The sequence below is a fragment of the Callorhinus ursinus genome, unplaced genomic scaffold, assembly GCF_003265705.2.
Source record: "Callorhinus ursinus isolate GAN/ISIS: 27379988/994484 unplaced genomic scaffold, GSC_fseal_2.0 scaffold6, whole genome shotgun sequence".
Lineage (NCBI taxonomy): Eukaryota > Metazoa > Chordata > Mammalia > Carnivora > Otariidae > Callorhinus > Callorhinus ursinus.
The window spans coordinates 7,881,808-7,903,192 of NW_027397068.1; the positions used below are offsets into that span (position 1 = coordinate 7,881,808).

General features: G+C 34.9%; 1 protein-coding gene across 5 annotated transcripts in view; it reads right to left on the reverse strand.

The window, feature by feature from the left end:
• SNX14 (sorting nexin 14) overlaps positions 1–21,385 on the reverse strand; it is an 86,288-nt gene that overhangs the window by 11,032 nt on the left and 53,871 nt on the right. For 3 of the 5 annotated variants that reach the window (XM_025862167.2, XM_025862160.2, XM_025862153.2), the window contains exons 16-23: positions 21,314–21,340; positions 18,844–18,976; positions 12,871–13,072; positions 9,837–9,920; positions 6,785–6,885; positions 4,397–4,508; positions 1,850–1,890; positions 1,587–1,706 (exon numbers count right to left, since the gene is read on the reverse strand). In XM_025862167.2, coding sequence (XP_025717952.1) covers positions 1,587–1,706; positions 1,850–1,890; positions 4,397–4,508; positions 6,785–6,885; positions 9,837–9,920; positions 12,871–13,072; positions 18,844–18,976; positions 21,314–21,340 — 820 coding nt within the window. The remainder of the gene's footprint in view (positions 1–1,586; positions 1,707–1,849; positions 1,891–4,396; positions 4,509–6,784; positions 6,886–9,836; positions 9,921–12,870; positions 13,073–18,843; positions 18,977–21,313; positions 21,341–21,385) is intronic. The other 2 variants (XM_025862186.2, XM_025862175.2) reach the window with 1 other exon arrangement.

Genomic DNA, 21,385 nt, shown 5'->3' on the forward strand with positions numbered 1-21,385 from the left:
TTGGCTCCACACTGGGTGTAGAAGCTGCTTAAGATTCTCTCTTTCCCTCTCCTTCTGCCCCTCCCCCCCTTAAAATATATATATATATATATATATATAAAACCTATCAAAACTGACTCATGTTGGGGCACCTGGGTGGCTCAGTTGATTGGGCATCTGACTCTTGGTTTCAGCTCAGGTCATGATCTTGGGGTCATGGGATTAAGCCCTTCATCAGGCTCCACACTCAGCTCAGTCTGCTTGTGCCTCTCCCTCTGCTCCTCCCCCAGCTCACGCACACTCTCTCTCTCTGTGAATAAATAAAATCTTTGAAAAAAAACAGACTCATGCAACAAATCTGAGTAATACTATATAATCATTAAATTAAGTTGTTTTTTAAAAAAACCTTCCTACCAACAAAACTCAAGGCTTAGGTGACTTTAACAACCAGTTCTACCAATTATTTAAAGAACTAGAATTCCAATTATAACTTTACCAGCAAATAGAAAAAGGTTAATATAACTCTGATACCAGAACGTGACAAGGATAGAACGAGAAAGAAAAATTATAGGCCAAGTCCACCTATAAACATGAATACAAACTTCCTTAACCTTATTTATAAACAATATCTATGAAAAAAGCTACACTACATGATTTAATGGTGAAACATCAAAATCATGCCCTTTGTACAATAGTTCATAGCCATGAATGAAACAAAGCCATCATTTGCATATAAGTATGTAAATCTAAAAGAATTAATAGATATATTACTAAAATTAAGACAAGTCTAGCAAGGTTATTGAATTTATAAAATCAACACACAAAAATTAAAGTGAAAAAATATAAAAGATACCTTTTATACTAATAACAAAAAAGTGAAGTTTTTGGGAGGCGGGGGAGGGCTATCCTTTGAGCTCACATTGCTCCCCATGCTGAGCACTATTCTGGAACTAAAGTGAGCTTCCTTTTTTTTTTTTTCTTTTAAAGATTTCATTGATTTATTTGTCAGAGAGAGAGTGTGCCAGAGAGAGCACAAGCAGGGGGAAGCAGCAAGCAGAGGGAGAAGCAGGCTGCCCGCTGAGCAAGGAGCCCGATGCAGGAGTTGATTCCAGGACCCTGGGATCATGACCTGAGCCGAAGGCAGACGCTTAACCGACTGAACCACCCAGGAATCCCTAAAGTGAGCTTCCTGCGAACTGGAAATATATCTTTATATTCCAGAGCCTGGCACTCTCAACAGTAGGCACAGGATAATATACCTGCTTAATGAATGGATTAAATATTATATAAGCCATTGAAATGAGACAAAACAAACATCAAATCAATTGGAAGTTGGTGATTTACTACCTAAGAAAACCACCTTAAAAAAAAATCCCCCAAATACAGAAATGGCAGAAGTTTACAAATACAATTATCTAAAGAAACATTTACCTGTTAATGTAAAGAGGCAAGAAACTACATAAAATACCCTCCTTATACTGTACAACTGATTTCCACATAAAGGATATAAGTCCTATTCATTTCATTAACACATGATGCTCCCTATAATGGAAAAGTCTCAAGTAGGACAACTTCAAACTTTATGACTCTAAGGCAATACGCAGTACCTTCTTGTTGTTTTCTGAAGTAGGGCTGAGAATGGTCAGTTCCGGTTTACTTGGTTTAGGCTTTGGAGATTCACAAGAATTAATGAAATTCATGATGAAAGGTTCCAAATGCTGACCTTTCTGTTGTAACACAGAAATCATGGTATGAAAATCAAAAATCAAGATTATGATTTTTAATAATCATATAACCCATTAAAATTCACTGATATTTAAATATGCTTACAACTATCATGTTACAGAATATACATAAATCACTTATTCACCTCTTTCATTAGTTTTCCAGGAACAGACTTTATAATTTTCCCTGCAATTAAAAGTAAAATATTAATTTTATGAAGGCATAATATATCTCATAATTGCTTACATGTATACTTCACTTGGTAATTTTATTTTTTTTTTAGATTTTATTTATTTGACAGAGAGAGAGAGAGAGCACAAGCAGGGAGAGCGGCAGGTAGAGGGAGAGGGAGAAGCAGACTCCCTGCTGAGCAGGGAGCCCGAAGATGGGGCTCGATCCCAGGACCCTGGGATCACACCTGAGCCGAAGGCAGATGCTTAACCAACTGAGCCACCCAGGTACCCCTTCACTAGGTAATTTTAAATACTAAACAGCCAAGTAAAAAGTAAAACAGTAAAAAATTTATACTTTGCCATTTCACATTCAATAGAAATTTACAATAAATATGGTATTCTTAACTATAGATATAACATTTAGGATTTACTTAAAATAATACAGTGGGATTGGGGAGGGTGGGTAAGGGACTGAACAAGCCAAGTGTTGGTAACTGCTGAAATAGAGTGAGAGGTTTATTATGCAAAATTCTCTACTTTTGTGTATATTTGAAATTGCCCATAAGAAATGTTTTCAAAAGATTTTAAATAATGAATATATAAAGATATCTAAAAGCATGTAAAAGTCAGTCAAAAAAGTTTTAAGAACTGCTACAACATTTAAATTGGCTATTTAGGGGCACCTGGGTGGTTCAGTCGGTCAAGTGTCCAACTCTTGATTTTGGCTCAGGTCATGATCTCAGGGTCATGAGACTGAGCCCTATGTCAGGCTCCATACTCAGAGTGGAGCCCACTTAAGATTCTCTCTCTCTCTCTCTCTCCCCCTCTCCCTCCCCTCCACTCACACGCTCTCTCACTCTAAAATTTACAAAAAAAAAAAAAAACATACACACACACTATTTAAATAGCTTATATTCTGAGTTTTAGATTAAGAATACATATTCTAATCCTGTTTGCCAAAATTTCTTCTTGATCTCATCTCTAGGTTCCCTTATTTTAAAATACCAACAAGCATCTTGAGATTTTCTCAAACATTAGAAATGCCTATAAAAATTAGTCAAAATTGATAAATGCAACCTAAAATTTCTTGCAGTTCAATTTAGAAAAAAGTAGACTTACAGTAAAGCAAGAGACATAATAACAAATTAAAATGGGAGATTGTTTTACAACATGAAAACCACCCAACGCTCTCCTATCAGACTATTTCTCCTTTGCTACCCCCATAAGCTATGCCTCCCTCCTTAGAATTCCCCAAGTGCCTGGGGCACCTGGGTGGCTCAGTCAGTTAAGCATCTGACTCTTGATTTTGGCTCAGGTCATGATCTTAGGGTCCTGGGATCGAGCCCTCCATCAAGCTCCACACTCAGCAGGAGCCTGCTTAAGGATTCTTTCTCTCCCCCTCCCTCTGCTCGCTCGCTCTCTCAAATAAATCTTAAAAAAAAAAAAAGGATTGCCCAAGTTCCTTAAACTACAGAGCTTCATCCTGTTCTTTTCCGTCTCTTCTACATGCTCTTCTTGAGACAATTTATTTGTTCAATCTGATTTCAAACAACACTTACATCTCTACTCCTTGCCTACCTCCTGGCCTCTCCTGCCTTACAAAGCTTCTTTAACTGGATTCTATAAACCCAACAAGTTCAGAACTGCTATTAATTTATTCATCATCTCAGCAAGTAACAGCATCCCACCAATTGTTTAAACAGAAACCTGGGTCATCTTTGACCATTTCTTCTCCTTCAGTCAAACCTAGTCAGCAACCAGGTCTACCCAATTCTGTCTCCTAGACATCATATATAACCAAGTATATAATGTCCTCACATTTTCCCCTAATAAGAAAACCTCCATGCACAAACATCAAGTATTTTGGCTCAACTAAATGTATTAATTTGAAGAGATACAAATAATAGCCAAATGCCTATTTGTAATATTTAATTCATTTGTTTAGTTCTATATGTACTTAAGATTATATAAAATATATTTAGAAATATTGTTTTACTTCCATTATTATCTTTAACAATTTTATTCAAACCTTGCCTGCTTATATTACTGTGGTCTATACTGAACTTTATATAAAAGAAATCATGCTGTATATATTCTTCTGTGTCTTGCTTCTTTCATTCAACATCACGCTTTTAAGATTATCAATGTTGTTGCAAATAGCTACATGCTATAGGTATTCATTTTATGAATCTACCACAATTTATCTGTCAATCTATTGGTAATGACATTTGTATTATTTCCAGTTTTGGCTATAAAAACAATGATGCTATGAACATTCTTCAATATGAATAAAAGATTCTCTAGAGTATATATTTCAGAGAGGGACTGCTGAGTCATTCAGTTTCATACCAAACTGTTTTTCCAAGTAGTTTCCAATTTATATTCCTCTAACAGCATATAAGAAGTCTGTTAGAATTTGACTCGTGGCTTCACTATATAAACTATTCCTCTAAATTAATCTGAAAATGCTGATTATTTTCAGTTTATCCTCATATACATGATTCTTTAAATTGACTTACCAAGATTTACATCTGGTAGTATCTTATCAAGAAACTGTGTTTCTCCACCATTGGGGGAGAGAAAATCTGCCAGAAGTTGACTATTACTCAGTTCTGGATGCTGCAGAAGTTTCTTGAATGAAAAAAGAAAAAAAAGGGGGGGTAGCTTAAAAGGGTCATCAAAACTATACTAAAATGGTAAGAACATCAATGAAAATTTTTTTAACCCTCAAAAGCTATTTTATATTCAGAATAACAAAACTACATTTGTAGAAAGAACAGTATCGCACAGCAGCTAAGACCTTAGCCTCTATAGACAGACATGGAAGGGTTTGAATTCCGGCTCTTCTACTTACCAGTGAGGTGTCCCTAGAAACTAAATTCCTAAATTACATAAGAGTTTCCTCAAATGTAAGATGAAGATAATACTACTTACTTCACAGCATTGTTATATAAAGCATTTAGTACAGTACCTGATACACAGGAAGGAAGATTAAACACTAGCTAATATCGTCTCTGTTTCTCAACAATTAAACAAGTACTACAATATCATATTAACTTTCTTGATAATTAAAAGAAGTTGGTACAAAGGGTTTTGCAGAAAACTAAATGTGAAAATGTGAAATAACTTGGAAAATCTGTTGTCTGTTCTTGCAACACTATTTTCTTACAAGTAAACTGACTTTTTAAAGCCAAAATTAACCCAGTCTTACCTAATATTGTTTTGTAACTTGAAACAGTTACAAAACTTTATGAGCAGAAATCTGTATAAATGAAATACCAGTGAAATGAAATCTTTACCTCCCTATCACCAGAAAATACTCTTCTAGAATGTGGTGCTCTAGTTCTTAGAAAGATTTAGTTCATTCAAATAATGGTTTAATGGTACAAACAAAGGCAAAGGCTAACACTACTATATACTACATTCAAATATCCTTGCAGTAGTTGATAGTTATTTCAATTTTCACACTACCAAAAAAATTATATAATAAGTATTTTCTGGGTTGAAGTATTCAACCGTTCAAATACAAGATATAAAATATAAATATCCCTTTACACTGATGAATATTTTTAATTTAAAAAGTACTTATTGTGGGCAAGGAGGCATCCAAATTTAACTGAATTAACACTTACTTAATAAAATCTACAAAATTCCATGCCCAAATAAAGATTTTTTTTTAACAACAACAATAAAAAAAAACCTATCCACTTTTTGGTCTTATGCACTTTATTAAAGAAAGATGGTCATTAATTTTAGAGAAGTCTAAATCAATTTTAGTTAAGCATCCGACTCTTGATTTCGGCTAACTGTACTAACAATGGAAATAACATACCAATTACATTGTTTACATAACACTGTGCACACACTGAAAAAAAAATAAAATTCACTTCCAAGTGGTGACTAGTAGAGAATCAGGAGATCCCAAGAAACTGGAAAAACATCTACAAATTGCAAAAGAAAAAAACTGAGGAATAAAACGGGAGGGAAGATTCACAAGTTCAGAAGTGCTAAACACAAAATCAAACAGAAAACAAGACAAAAAGGGTACCTGGCTGGTTTAGTCAGTAGAGTACGCTTCTCTTGATCTTGGGGTTTTGAGTTCAAGACCCACGTTGTGGGTAGAGATTACTTTAAAAAAATAATAAATTTTTTTAAAAAAAGACAAGAGGGACACCTGGGTGGCTCAGACGGTTGAGCGTCTGCCTTCAGCTCAGATCACGATCCCAGGTTCCTGGGATCGAGCCCCGCATCGGGCTCCCTGCTCAGCCAGAAGCCTGCTTCTCTCTCTCCTACTCCCCCTGCTTGTGTTCCCTCTTTCTCTGTCTCTACGTCAAATAAATAAAATTAAAAATAAAAAATCTTTAAATAAAAAAAGACAAGAACAACAAAAAAAACTACCCAGTATACTTAGAATGCATTTCATCTTTAACAAGTTTTTCTTTATCTTCTCACACCAAAAGTTTTAAACTAAACTCAACATACAATTTTTCTTCTTCTAAGAAAATATCTGCTATTTCATTGGTTATGAGCTTTTTTAAAAAGTATACTTTTTTTTTGAGAAAGACAGTGCATGAGTGGAAGGAAGGGGGAGAGGGAGAGAGAATCTTAAGCAGGTTCCATGCTGAGTCTGTAGAGCCCAACACAGGGCTCCATTCTCATGACCCTGAGATCATGACCCGAGCTGAAATCAAGAGTCGGATGCTTAACCAACTAAGCCACCCAGGAGCCCCTAAAAAGTACACTTTTCACAATAATTCATTTTCACATGGAAAAAGTATCTTAAAAGAATTTTAGAAATTCACACTGACAGGTATCTGTAAAACAAAATATATATACACAAGAGGAAAAAAAAGACCAATTAGACAATGCTATGATTAGCAACGTTTTAAATTGAGTTGGTACTGTACCTGTAAATATTCCTGAAACTCTTCTCTCTTTGACTTTAAGAATTCATAATTTTTGGGGCCAATGATCCTCTTGGAAGGAAGCTGGGCATCAGGAAATGTGCCTGAAATTAATATACATGAAAGTAATTAGTATGTTCTGCTACTATTTTAAAAACCTAATTTATAATTTACTATGGCAAATTCAGATTCACAGTGCTCCCTTATAGAGATGCAGCATTATCTTTTCAATAATCTGGACAAGGGGCACCTGAGTGGCTCAGTCAGTTAAGCATTTGCCTTCAGCTCAGGTCATGATCCCGGGGTCCTGGGATCGAGCCCTGCATCGGGCTCCCTGCTCAGTGGGGAGCCTGTTTCTCCCTCTCCCTCTGCTGCTCCCCCTGCTTGTGCCCTGTCAGGTAAATAAATAAAATCTTTTTTAAAAAGATTAATTACATACATACATAAATAATCTTGACAAAATCCATAAGCTTCAAGTCAGAAGTCCAGACCAAAGAACCTGAGTCTACTGATAACCAAAATGATCACCAACTCTTTGTTGACACAGATTTATTTAAGCCTTCTATACTAGTAAAAAAGCCTCAGAAAAATACTATGAGATTATTTTGAAGTTTGTGGGATTCTCTCAGACAAAATCTTACAAAGAAAAATACCTAGGGGCGCCTGGGTGGCTCAGTCGTTAGGCGTCTGCCTTCGGCTCAGGTCATGATCCCAGGGTCCTGGGATCGAGTCCCGCATCGGGCTCCCTGCTCGGCGGGAAGCCTGCTTCTCCCTCTCCCACTCCCCCTGCTTGTGTTCCTGCTCTCACTCTCTCTCTCTCTCTCTCTCTCTCTCTCTCTCTGTCAAATAAATAAATAATCTTAAAAAATTTAAAAAAAAAAAAAAAGAAAAATACCTACTCTCTCATGGGGAAAAAAGGTAGCATGTTGCCAATACTATACAAGATTAAAAACAAAATTTAAAAACCATGGACATGGGGTACCTGAGTGGCTCAGTCGGTTGAGCATCCAACTCTTGGTTTTGGCTCAGGTCATGATCTCAGGGTGGTGAGATCAAGCCCAGCATCGGGCTCCATATTGGACATGGAGCCTGCTTAAGATTCTCTCTCTCCCTCTGCCCCTCCCCCACTCCCCCTCCATTCCCTTTCAAATAAATAAATAAATCTTTAAAAAACAAACTATGGACATGCTTTCTCAAACAGGGCTGACTTTAGAAATTTAAATACCAAAAAGGAAAATATTGTTGGGAATACAACCAACTTAGGTTGATCCAGGGCTTTAAAGTATGGATTATATGTCTTCTCTCAACCCCAAATCCAAAGGAAAAGTTCTCAGAGAAAGGAGACAAGGATGGTACTGCACAAGATTGGCAGAGACAAAGAGAAAACCATTTTCTTTTTTAGATTTTATTCATTTACTTGTGTGAAAGAGCGAGAGCACGCACAAGCAGGGAGAGAGCGCATAAGCGGCAGGCAGAGGGAGAAGCAGGCTCCCTACTGAGCAAGGAGTCTGATGCAGGACTTGATCCCAGGACCCTGGGATCATGACCTAAGCCAAAGGCAGAGGCTTAACTGACTGAGCCACCCAGGCATCCCAAAGAGAAAACCATTTAAAGACAAGTACAAATTCAAAATCTAAGCAAAGAGTTTGGAGTGGGACCTTGTATTTTTTATCATCCTATAATCTCCTTATCATGGGCTTTGCTCTTAGTAAAGAAGGGTAAAAAAGGTTCCTGTCCTTCTCAATTCAGAACCAACCTGAATTTGGATCAGGGACACTCCACAAAGCTTCTCTAAAATAAAGATTCATGGGCACCTGGGTGCCTCAGTCGGCTAAGTGTCTGACTCTTGACTTTGGCTCAGGTCATGATCTCAGGGTTGTGAGATCGAGCACCACGTCGGGTTCCATGCTGGGCATGGAGCCTGCTGAAGATTCTCTCTCTCCCCTTCTGCCCCTTTCACCCCACCTACGTGCCTGCTTGCACTCTCTCATAAATAAATGAATAAATAAATAAATAAAATAAAAAGATTCAGAATACACAAATCAAACTCACGAATCTACATACAAAATGACTGTAAATACTTCATAACTACATCCCTGACATTAACTAAAATAAATGGATGATAAAAGAGACTGAAAGGTGAGGGGAAGAACTAAAAAGGAAGTGTTTCCCTTTTCTGACTAATCTATCCTTAAAAGAAATATTATACTACAAGTTTTGTTTCCATATCTAAGAGCTAAATCAAAACATTGCCATGATGCAGAGCAAACATGTTTATCTAGAAAGATGGCAAAAGAACAGAGCAACTCTGAAATGCCTGTTTTAAATTCTCTGCCACATCGAGATAAACAAAAATTCAACTGGAAAGAGAATCTTTTCTAAAATACAGTTAAAGAATAGCTATCTTTTAATTTTTAACATTATTATTTTAAAAAGCAATAAATGTGCACTGTAAAAACTAAAAATATAAGCCAGAAGTGGTGGGGGGTGAGAGGGATGGGTGGCTGGGTGACAGACATTGGGGAGGGTATGTGCTATGTGAATTGTGTAAGACTGTTGAATCACAGACCTGTACCTCTGAAACAAATAATACATTATATGTTAAAAAAAAAAAAAAAGGAAGATAGCAGGAAGGGAAAAATGCAGGGGGGGAAATCGGAGGGGGAGACAAACCATGAGAGACTATGGACTCTGAGAAACAAACTGAGGGTTCTAGAGGGGAGGGGGTGGGGGGATGGGTTAGCCTGGTGATGGGTATTAAAGAGGGCACGTATTGAATGGAGCACTGGGTGTTATATGCAAACAATGAATCATGGAACACTACATCAAAAACTAATGATGTAATGTATGGTGATTACCATAACATAAATAAAAATATATATATAAGCCAGAAATAAGATAAAAAGTTCATTCCTATTATGAACAGCAGTGTGCACAAGTGTTACTGTCACATTTTCTTGGTATAATTACTTAAAATCAAAAAATTAATCTAGTTCAATAGCTTCTTCAAGAAAGCTAATGCGAAAATGGAACATTTTACACAAAAACAACATACCATGAAATTCTGTTAGTTTTGATTCAAGTACATAGAATTCTAGATATCTTCTATAGACAGACCAATGTTCAGGCTCATGCCCAACTGTAAATTGAATGAATACACAATAAGTAATAAATAATTTTATAAACTACTATAAGAAATTATTCCAGTCTTAATAATCATTTCTTAACATCACTATTAACATATTTTATCCCACATTTTAATTTTAAATTCCTTAAGAGATGGATAAATTTTACCTATTTATGAAGTTATCTAATAAATAATTTTTCTACAACAGAATCACAGAGCTGACAAATTTCAAAAAATAATGCAGTTATTTTTAAAATGTCACAGAAATAATGTATTTCATAAAACTTATAATCAATTTTAGGTCTCTCAAATATTTACCAATTGTCCTGATCTAAAACAATACAGACAGCACTATCCAACAGAACTTTCTGCAATTCTGAAAATGTTTTATATTATCTGCATTAATAGAGAAGCTATTAACCACATGTAGTTACTGATCATTTGAAATGTGGCTATTGTAAGTAAGGAACTAAAATTTTAATATAATTTAATTTTCATTGATACATGTGGCCACCAAATTGAATAGTACAAAGTAATGGTTTACAGAATGACTTGGGTCAGACTGCCTATTCCAATCCCAGTTCCCCCATTTACTAAGTGAACGTGAGCAAATAACCTCACTGTGCCTTAAGTTGCTTAGAATAAAAATAACTGTACCCATAACATAAAATAATCCACTTAAATCACTTCTGTAGAGTGTACAGCACAGAGTGAGCACCCCAAAAATGTTAACTGCTATTATTAGCACCTCATTTCATTCTCGCATAGATTTGGAAATGCAATGAACAAAGTCAACTAAAACCACAATAACCCAGGGGCACCTGGGTGGCTCAGCCTGTTGAGCATCTACCTTCAGCTCAGGTCATGATCCCAGGGTCCTGGAATCGAGCCCCGCATCGGGCTCCCTGCTCAGCGGGAGGCCTGCTTCTCCCTCTCCCACTCCCCCTGCTTGTGTTCCCTCTCTCACTGTGCCTCTCTCTGTCAAATAAATAAAATCTTTAAAAAAAAACCACACACACAATAACCCAAAAACAACACCTGTATTTAGAAAAAAACATGATAGGGGCACCTGGGTGGCTCAGTCAGCTAAGCGTCTGCCTTCAACTCAGGTCATGATCCCAGGGTCCTGGGATCGAGCCCCACATCAGGAGCCCGCTTCTCCCTTTCTCTCCCCCTCTGCCTCTCCCCCGGCTTGTGCTCACTCTCTCTCTCTCTCAAATAAATAAATAAAAGCTTTAAAAAAAAAAAGAAAAAGAAAAAACATGATGTAGTCACAATCTATAAAGGAAATTAAATTTTTCTTCCTCAACACAGGTCTTAAAAGATCCATATCATACTTAGTTTTGGTTTTTAAAATCCTAAAATTGCTCTTTTGCTACCCATATAAAATCAATGCAGTATTTAAATGATGCACTTCTTTTCCCCTCATGGGCCATGGCTTCCTAAAAGCACATTACATTGACAAAGTCTGTAGCACTGTTGAGAAAAATAATCCTTAGTTTTAAGATTTTTTGGTTTAAATTTTATGGTTAAATTATTAAGGCAAACTTCTAAAAATAAAGCACAAAAATTAATGTCTGTCCAAAAGGCAAAAACATAGTAATTTAAAAGTGTATCATATATAAATCTTTGAAAAGGACATAAGTTACATGTTCACATAAATTTACTTATAATGATAGGAATTTATATCTGAAGAGTCAGAAGTTTAAAATAATTTTCTGAGAAAGAAGAACAGTGTGGGAAGAGCCAGACTTTAAGTACTAAGCACAGAAGTAGTTGAATCCAGAAACTAACTACAATATTTCTTTTCAATTCTTTCCAATGCTTAAAACGCCAATCAGTAGAAACAGCAGACGAAGATGCATACCAAACTATGTTTGAAACTGAAATCAGACTACAATATCACCAATGGTTTGTCTCTACACCTATTAGAATGCTGAGCTAGAAAAGCAACCGGCAAAACTAAACGGCAACAACAGCAAAATCAAGTGGCACTGACTCTGAACTGGACAGAGCAAGACCATGCCTGGTACTTAGTTATAAAAGGAAAAATCATAGATAGCTACTCCGAGCATTCTTCCTTTCCCATTCCTATGTTTTATTTCTTGAAATAGGATTAGCTTCTAAGAAAAATTTTAAAAACCTATTATTTTTTTAAAAACAAGGGGAATTATTAGCACTGACCTTCATGCTAACATTTAGTCACTCCTCTCTCAAAACCTTTTTTTTAAATTTAATTTTATTATGTTAGTCACCATACATTGTATCATTAGTTCAAAACCATTTCCTAATACTGCCACTTTTTTTTCCTTCTTTCACCACAGACAGTTCCCTCTACCCAAGCTCAACTTCATTTTTCTGTTTATCATTCCCAAAATGTGCACAACTTTGATGTGCTTTTGCTCACACTGAATGCCCCACTTCTTGCACAAAACCCAGGGTGGTGACTGTTATCTTGCTATGGATGCTATTTACCCCCTTCTCTATTAGTTCACATCTGAAACTACCAAAAGAAAAAATATAGCAAAACAAGAGGAAAATTTGTCACATTGTGTTTTATCATATTTTTATAAATTCTAATTAGCCCACAACAATGGAAGAGAAATGTTATCTTAATGAAATTGGTATAATACCTGATACACTGCTATATGCGTTACTCACAGTCAATTAAGTATAATGGCTAATGATGATGGCAACAAAACCATTAAAAGAACATTACATAAAATGCTTTGGAGCATTGTCAACATGTCTCACACACATCTACTCAATATGTATTGGTTGAACAAATTAGTTAAATGGTACTAGAGATAACCTAGAAAAGCCTAAGCTTTCATTCAACTTTCTGTTCACTTATCTTTCAGATGTGCAAACTCAAAAGTTAGAAATGGAAAAATGTTTATCATTCCTGATAAATACAGACTAATCAGCATCTTTTAAGAAAGGTATTCATAAACCTTCCTACCTGCTCTTCTATCATTTCTTTCGACATCAATACAAAACACAGGTATTCTCTCCTTTTTCTCTTTCCTTTCAGAGGAAGGATCTTCAAAAAAGTCTACATATGGAATGCTAATTTTCCATGCAGCAAGGTTTCGGGGAGTATTAGGTGTGCTCACAGCTTCCACTGGAGAATCATCTTCCATTACAACAATACCTTCTTCAATCTGGAAAAACATCAACAGGAAAAATTTAGTGTTTCCAGGTCCTTTAGACCTATAAGGTACAACTATAAAGAATATGTCCAGGGGCGCCTGGGTGGCTCAGTTGGTTAAGCGACTGCCTCTGGCTCAGGTCATGATCCTGGAGCTCCGGGACTGAGTCCCGCATCGGGCTCCCTGCTCGGCAGGGAGTCTGCTTCTCCCTCTGACCCTCTTCCCTCTCGTGCTCTCTATCTTTCTCTCTCTCTCAAATAAATAAATAAAATCTTTAAAAAAAAAAAGAATATGTCCATATAAATTCCATAATTTTCTAATACAAAACTTTTGAAATTAGGTGATACCAAATTTTCTACTAAATATATAAAGATAAAAAATTAAAAACAAGTTACTAGCATCAACTCCAGGATTTATTACATCACCTATATATAAAAATTCCATAGAAAAGAGAAAATAGGCACTTCAGAGATTAAAGATATTGAAAATATACAAATACAGAAAATTATTTAACTATGGTAATAAGTAAAAATTAATGTACTGATATTTTTCATTCTGACAATATGTATTGAGAGTCATAAAACAGTTTTAACTGCAAAGATGGCTACTGACTTATGATAGTTCAACTTATGATTTTTCAACTTTACTATGATACAAAAGTGATATGCATTCAGTAGAAACTGTACTTTGAATTTTTAGTTTTTATCTTTTCCCAGGCTCACAGTGTGCAGTGTGATAATCTCTTATGATACTGGGTGGTGGCGCAAGCAACAGCTCCTGGGCAGCCACTCAATCACGAAGGTAAACAACCAATACACCTACAACCATTCTGTACCCAAAAAGCCATTCTTTTTCACTTTCAATATAGTATTCAATAAATTACATGAGATATTCAACACCTTATTATAAAATAGGCCTTGTGTTAGAGGATTTTGCCCAACTGTAGGCTAATGTAAGCATTCTGAGCTTGCTTAAGGTAGGCTAGGCTAGGCTAAGCTATGATGTCCAGTAGGCTAGGTGTATTAAATGCATTTTTAGCGTCACGTTGGACTCCATGCTCAGCGGGGAATCTGCTTCTCCCTCTGCCTCTACCCCCTACTTGTGCACATGCACTCGCTCTCTCTCAAATAAATAAATAAAATCTTTTAAAATTTAAAAAAAATTATAAAAAGTTAAATGCATTTTCAATTTTCTAAAAGAAAATGTCCCCCACTGTAAGGTAGGGAAGATCTATAATTCCCTTTCTGGGAATGTAGTCTAATGAAAGTACTTATTCCAAGTAAATTTTTTTTAAACTGTGGAAAAGGCACAAGTATAAATATATTCACTGCAGTTAAGTAATATAAAAAATGAAAAATGACCTGAAAGGGACACACCTCCATAGAATTAAGTTTCTTTTTTCATTTCTTGGCTTCTAAAATTTTAATAATATAAATGTTTAAAATAGTAGTTTAAAATATTACTTGAAGAACAATTGTTTTTAAAAAGAAATTTTAAACATGTTCTAGAAATATACATATAGAAAGAAGGAAAAACTGTCTCTACTTCATTAAATTAAAAGAACCTCTGAATTAACACCTGATCACCTAGACATCTCAAATTCATGTTAAAGAAGGCAAAATATTACAGATAAAATACATCCATCTTGAACACACTTTTTTTTATTTTTATTTTTTTTTAACAAACTTTTTTTTTATTTTTTTTATTTATTTGACAGAGAGAGAGAGAGAGAGAGAGAGAGAAAACAACCAGGGGGAGTGGGAGAAGCAGGCCTCTCGCTGAGCAGGGAGCCTGATGTGGGGGGCTCAATCCCAGGACCTTAGGATCATGACCTGAGCCTAAGGCAGACACTTAACGACAGAGCCACCCAGGTGCCCCTTGAACATACTTCTTTAAGACAATGAGTCAAAGGCTGTGCACACTTAAGAAAATTCTGAATAGTCTATTCAGAGCAAATGGGTAGTAGAAAGAGATTTCTTTCCAGAATTTTAGCACCCTACCTTCACTCTCAGTTTTACTTTTTTCCCACACCTGGCAGTCACCTCTCTTCTAAGTGAATTCTTTCCCTCCCTCACAAAGTCCCTTAGCAATTATCCTTTTCTGTTCTTGTCCTAAAATGGCTTTCCATAATCCCTAATAAGACTGTTAGTGACCTTAGGAGGACCTCTTAATACTCTATTAAAAAGAAAAAGTCTTCAAGTCCTAAAAAGAAAAAAAAAACTATAAAAACATGATATGTATTGGTTTTTGCCTTTTTTGGGACAAGGCTATCTTCTTATATACCTGAAAGAAAAACAGAGGGAAGAATTTGTGAGGGAAATGCCCACTCCACTACTTGGAACCTGAGGTACAGAGTAGCATTTTCTATGGCTATTACAACTGTATTTTTGTTAATAATTCAGCTTCTTAGATATCAGAAAGGTAATTGATCATAAAATGACAGATAATTTGTTTAACAAGCTGACTAAATGCCAAAAAACAGACATTCTTGGGGCACCCAGCTGGCTTAGTCAGTGAAGCACATGACTCTTGACCTCAACATTATGAGCTCAAGCCCCATGTTGGGTGTAGAGTTTATTTAAAAAAAAAAAATAGACATTCTTAAATAAAAAGTTCCCTAAAATCAATCTAAGAAACAAAACGAGAGAACCAAATTCTTAGCAACATAAAAATATCCATGAAACAAAGGACAAATTTTTAAAATGAATTAATATTACTGTTACCATTTAAATGGTATTTACATCAAAATAGTTTTATGAATAATCTCTAGGGCAGTGTTTCTCTAAAGAATTTTCAGGGCTTCCTTTAATGTTATTTGAAAGTAAGTAAATATTATAAACCAAAATTTAATGAAAAGGAAAACAAAGTACTTTTTTGTTTTCATATAGATCTTCCCTCTACAAAAAGGATGGAGAATAAAGGTGGCAGAGGATAAGAGGCAAAAAGATGTCCCCCTATTTCCTTAAGAAATACGAATGTTCCTAATTATTATCTTTTCCTATATGGAAATAACTGCCAACATACCAATGGGCATATTACATTCCAAAAGTTTATTTGCAAATCAATTCTGAACTTGGGACAGATAAACATTTTCAAATAGACTCAATCTTATGCAGTGGACTTTGGTTCCCAGGCCAGCATACATATGTCAATCTAATTCATAATTTACATTCATACATTTATGAGAGAACTGATACTATTATAATACTGTATAATGCTTATTGCCCTTACCATATGCTAGGTACTGTCCTAAGTGCTTCGTGCATATTACTTGTTCAATCCTCACAACACCCTTATGTAAGCAAGATACTATCATCCCCATTCACATGTGAGGAAACCAAGTCACAATAAAATTAAGCAATTTATCCAAGGTCACATAGCAAAGAGGCACTGCCACCAAATGATCACATCAAGATTTCTAAAAGAAAATGTCTTCTAGGTCCCAAATGCGAATCACACACAACTTTAGCCCTGGTAGTGAGACTGGCAATTTCCCTTTCCCCGAAACGTCCTCAACAAGACAAAGAAGATTCCTCAAGGTCCCACAGCTTAGAACTAGCACCGTGCTGGGGTGCCTGGCTCAGTTGGAAGAACATGCAACTCTTGATCTTGGGGTCGTGAGTTCAAGCCCCACGTTGGGGGTAAAGATTACTTAAATAAATAAACTTAAAAAAAAAAAAAAAACTAGCACAGTGCCCTCTAAATCCTAACTGACGCCATCTTAGTCTGGGTCACCTATTCACCCATACCTTTTCTTTCAGAGTATCAGAGATTAGTTTGCGCTCTTCTTATACTTTTGCTTATCACTATCTTTGCTTCCAAATCAAGAATTTTCTTTTTCCTTGAGCCACTATAAAACAGAACTCTCTCACCTTTTTAAAGACTATCCTTCTATTCCTGAAGCAAAAACAAAAAAAAAGCAAAAAAAAAAAAAAAAACAGCTTATATTTCAAGTAATCAGGCAGAACAAAAAATAAAAAGTACGTCTTTCCAAACAAAAACTATGTTTTGGAAAGTTCACAATAACATGGGTAAATGCTTTCACTGTAATATTAAGTGGAAAGAAAGTGGGATGTGGATGAGAAAGGAAAGGTTTTTTTTTTTTGTTTTTTTTTTTAATCACCAAAATGTTAACAGAAGTTGTTACTGAGTGGTAGGATTATGGGTGGTATTTTAAATTTGTTGCCACTTTTCCATATTAAGAAATTGAGATAATATGCTTAAAATTTTAAAAATACATAAACATTATTTTGAAAAAAGACTACCTCTTCTGGTCTACTGTCTTTCTTCTACCCACACTTTTAAGAAAAGACCAGGGCATAACCAGAAAAAAGAATGTTATATTTGGATTACCTAAGAAGGAAAAAAAAAGAATTAAGATTTTCTTCCACTTAAATTATGAAGCAATGAATCTCCTTAAAATGTAATATATTTAATATGTACTTAATATATATATAATCATATACATTTATAAGTATATATAAATATATATAAAATATAATAAATTAAAAAATAATATAAAAATATAAATATATAAAAATATAAAACTATGACCTTCTCAGTCCCTCATTTTTAGACAGACCTTAACAAAAAATTTCTGTCCTCTGTGACTGAAAATTTTTAAGCAAATTTCAACTTTATAATCATATACTCAAAAGAGGAATGAAGTATAAAATGCATCTTACTTAACTTCAAAGTAACAAAAAAAAAAAGATAAAATGCCAAAGGGAATGGTTACCAATAAACATTCATCATGCAACGGGACAGAGGTCAAAAGGAAGGAGTAAGAGAAAAAAAATGGGTTTATAAACTCTTCTCTCCCCCATTCCTTCTTCCTAGTCATTGACAATCCAATCACTTCTATTCATGCCTTTTGATATCCAGGTTAGTAAATATCTTAAGGGCAAAGTCTCTCTTAATCATCATTTTATCCCCACTGCTCAGTCATTAAAGAGCAAAATAAGGACCCAAGAACTCTGTTTAATAAGGATTTAACAAATAAAAAGTACAGATGAGACAATATCTGTCTTTATGGAACTAACTGGTAGAGAAAACAATCATAAACATATCATTTCAAATATAATTTTTGGTGCCTGCTTTAACATATGCTCTAACAAGGGGCACAAAGGAGATGGAATGTTCAGTTCTACTTGGGGACCCAGGTAAGGGTTTAAGGGAAGCAGCTGGATTCTGAAAGATAAATAAGAATTTTCTATGTAAATAAAGGGTATTCCAAGGACAGCATGTGCAAAGATCAAGGAGATAAAATAGCATGGTGGGTGTAATGTGCATATAAATCAACCAGAAATCTTGTTAAAGTACAAATTGATTCAGTAGGTCTAGGATGGAACCAGAGATTCTGCACTTATACTAAGCTCCCAGGTAATACTGATGCTGTTGATGTACCAATCACAGTTTGAGTATCAAGGAGTAAGGGCATTTATCAACAATTCTGTTTGCCTGGACCATATGGTTGGAAAGAGAGACGATCAGGACACAAAGTAAGAGCCTAACCACACGATGGTAAATTGTTTGACTATTAGAACTACCTCAGCTCAACAGAAACTATTCTGGCCTTAACAAGCAGTTAACTTAGTGCACAGGATCTTTACAAATTAGATTAGCACCATGAAACTATAATAACTAATGAAAAAATAAGGGCTAGAAAAGAAGTCTGATATAAGTAAAATAAAGGAGAGAGAAAACAAAATAAGCATGTCCAATTTTTATGCCACTGCAGGTCTGAATTTATACATATATCAAATTGAAGAATTTTTACTTACAAAGTCATCTTCACCTTCAGCTAACCCATAATTAGGCAACATAGCTCCTTCCATTGTTGTACTTTTAAATACTCCTTTAATTTTGCTACCTATTCTGCTGATTCCAAATGATTCTCCTCTTTTCTGTGTGCTCCTAAATATTAAACAAAAATGTATCAAGTACATAGCGAATTATCACAACAGTCTAGTTTACTCTAAACAATAAAAATAGCTGTGAAAAGGGTAATCTGAAGATAGAGCTAACATAACTTTTATGAGTTCTTAGTCACAGATTGAGTCCCAACATCTTAGAAGACAAAAGTGACAAAACATTTAAAGTTTAAATTTGGGGGTATGAATAAATGGGACAATATTTACTAATAAATGTTTGGAATTTACCTACTATTTAAAACATTAACTGAACTAAAATGTTTAAAAGATGAGAGCCCCCTAGTGGTACACAGTTCTTACTGCCATACATATTTTGAAATAAAAAATGTGGTAAGACCAACATTCAAAACAATGTATCCATTTAGAACGGCACTACTAAAATAACATAGTGTAACAGACAAAAAATATAAAGCTATGACCTTCTCAGTCCTTCATTTTTAGACAGACCTTAACAAAAAACTTATGTCCTCTGTGAATGAAAATTTTTAAGCAAATTTCAACTTTATAAACATATACTCAAAAGAGGAATGAAGTATAAAATGCATCTTACTTAACTTCAAAGTAACAAAAAAAAAGATAAAATGCCAAAGGGAATGGTTAACAATAAACATAAGTACAAAAGCAAATGTAGCCTAAGGAAGCAGCCTGGTCTGATATACATATTAAATACTGGTTTTATAATTTTTTTCAAAAGTAAATTTCTAAAAGCAGAAATAGCTGGAAAGCAACAAAAAATAACCCCAAAAGCAGCAAAAATTTCCTCCACTACAGCCTACTGTCCCATGTTTCAACAAAGAAAAGCAGAACTTTTACCCAATTTAAAACTCATGCTCACTATGTAATGCTGCCATACAACAGATACCCAAATAAAAATGACTATTTTAAAATCCAAAAAAGTTGGCTTTGGATGCTTAACTTAATGGACAGCTATTATTCCCAAAAGCAAAATTTATTTACTGAAATAACGCAACAATTACAGAAATAAAAATAAATTGATCAAGTTTCAAATATACCTGGTATATTAATGACGTGCATTTTATACAAGTCTAAGGAGCAAATCAAACTTATTTTAAAACTGGAAAAACTCTAATAAGCAGTTAGTAGTAAAAAGGGTACTTAAACCAGAAGATTATTTTATTTAAACAAGCATTCAATCTGTTTTTTTTTAATCCAGAATTGTAAACACAATTCTGATAGAGTGTTTCCAAAACCAATTATGAAAATGTTAACAAAATATTACTAAAATCTCTAGGATTTAGATAGATTATAAAAAATTAGGCTTTTTGAAATCTGACATTTTTTTAAATATCTCACTTCTGATTATCCCCAGAAATACACAAATACTGTACTTCTTGCTTTAAAAAAAAGTTCTTTAAACACAAGTAATTCTAAGTAATTTAGCAAAAACAATAACAAAAAAATAAATAAATCAATAGCTTTGAACAGGTGGATACTAGCTTTTTATTTTATTTTAAACTGACATTTTTATTTTATGACATATATCATGCTATTTCAAAAAGGAGATATCCTGGGGGGCCTGGTTGGCTCAGCTGGTACAGCCTGAGACTCTTGATCATAGGGTTGTGAGTTCAATCTCCACACTGGGCATGGAGTCTACCTCAAAAAATAGATAAAATCTTAAAAAAAGAAAAAGAAAGAAAACAAAAAGGAGATATCTAGAATCAAATTAGAGGTTAATTTTAAAAGGATATCCCAGGGACACCTGGTGGCTCAGTGGGTTAAGCCTCTGCCTTCGGCTCAGGTCATGATCCCAGGGTCCTGGGGTAGAGTCCCGCATTGGGCTCCTTGCTCTACAGGGAGCCTGCCTGCCCCTTCTCCTGCTTCTGCTCCTTCTCTCTCTTACCCTCTCTCAAATAAATAAATAAAATCTTAAAAAAAAAAAGGATATCCCGAAAATACAGTAAGATGAAAACAGAGAGGGAGGCAAACCATAAGAGACTCTTAACTATAGGAAACAAACTGAGAGTTGCCAGAGGGGAGGTGGGTGGGCAGATGGGGTAACTGGGTGATGGGCATCAAGGAGGGCACATGATGAGCACTGGGTGTTATACGCAACTGATGAATCACTAAATTTTACCCCTAAAACTAATAATACAGTATATGTTAACTAAATTGAATTTAAAATATTTTTTAAAAATAAATAAATAAAAGGATATCCCAAATAGTTGATATAAAGGCAGTAGTAATAGCAGTATTTCCTTTTTCCCTTTTTGTTGTACTTAGGTTGTTTTGGACATATTTTCTGAACTTAAAAAGATAATTTATATAGAAAAAAATCACATGCTGTCTCAAGACTTACCGAAAATCATCCAAACTTAGGCTACCTCTGCAGTAACAGATAAGTGAAATTTTATAAGGAAAGGAAAGAGAG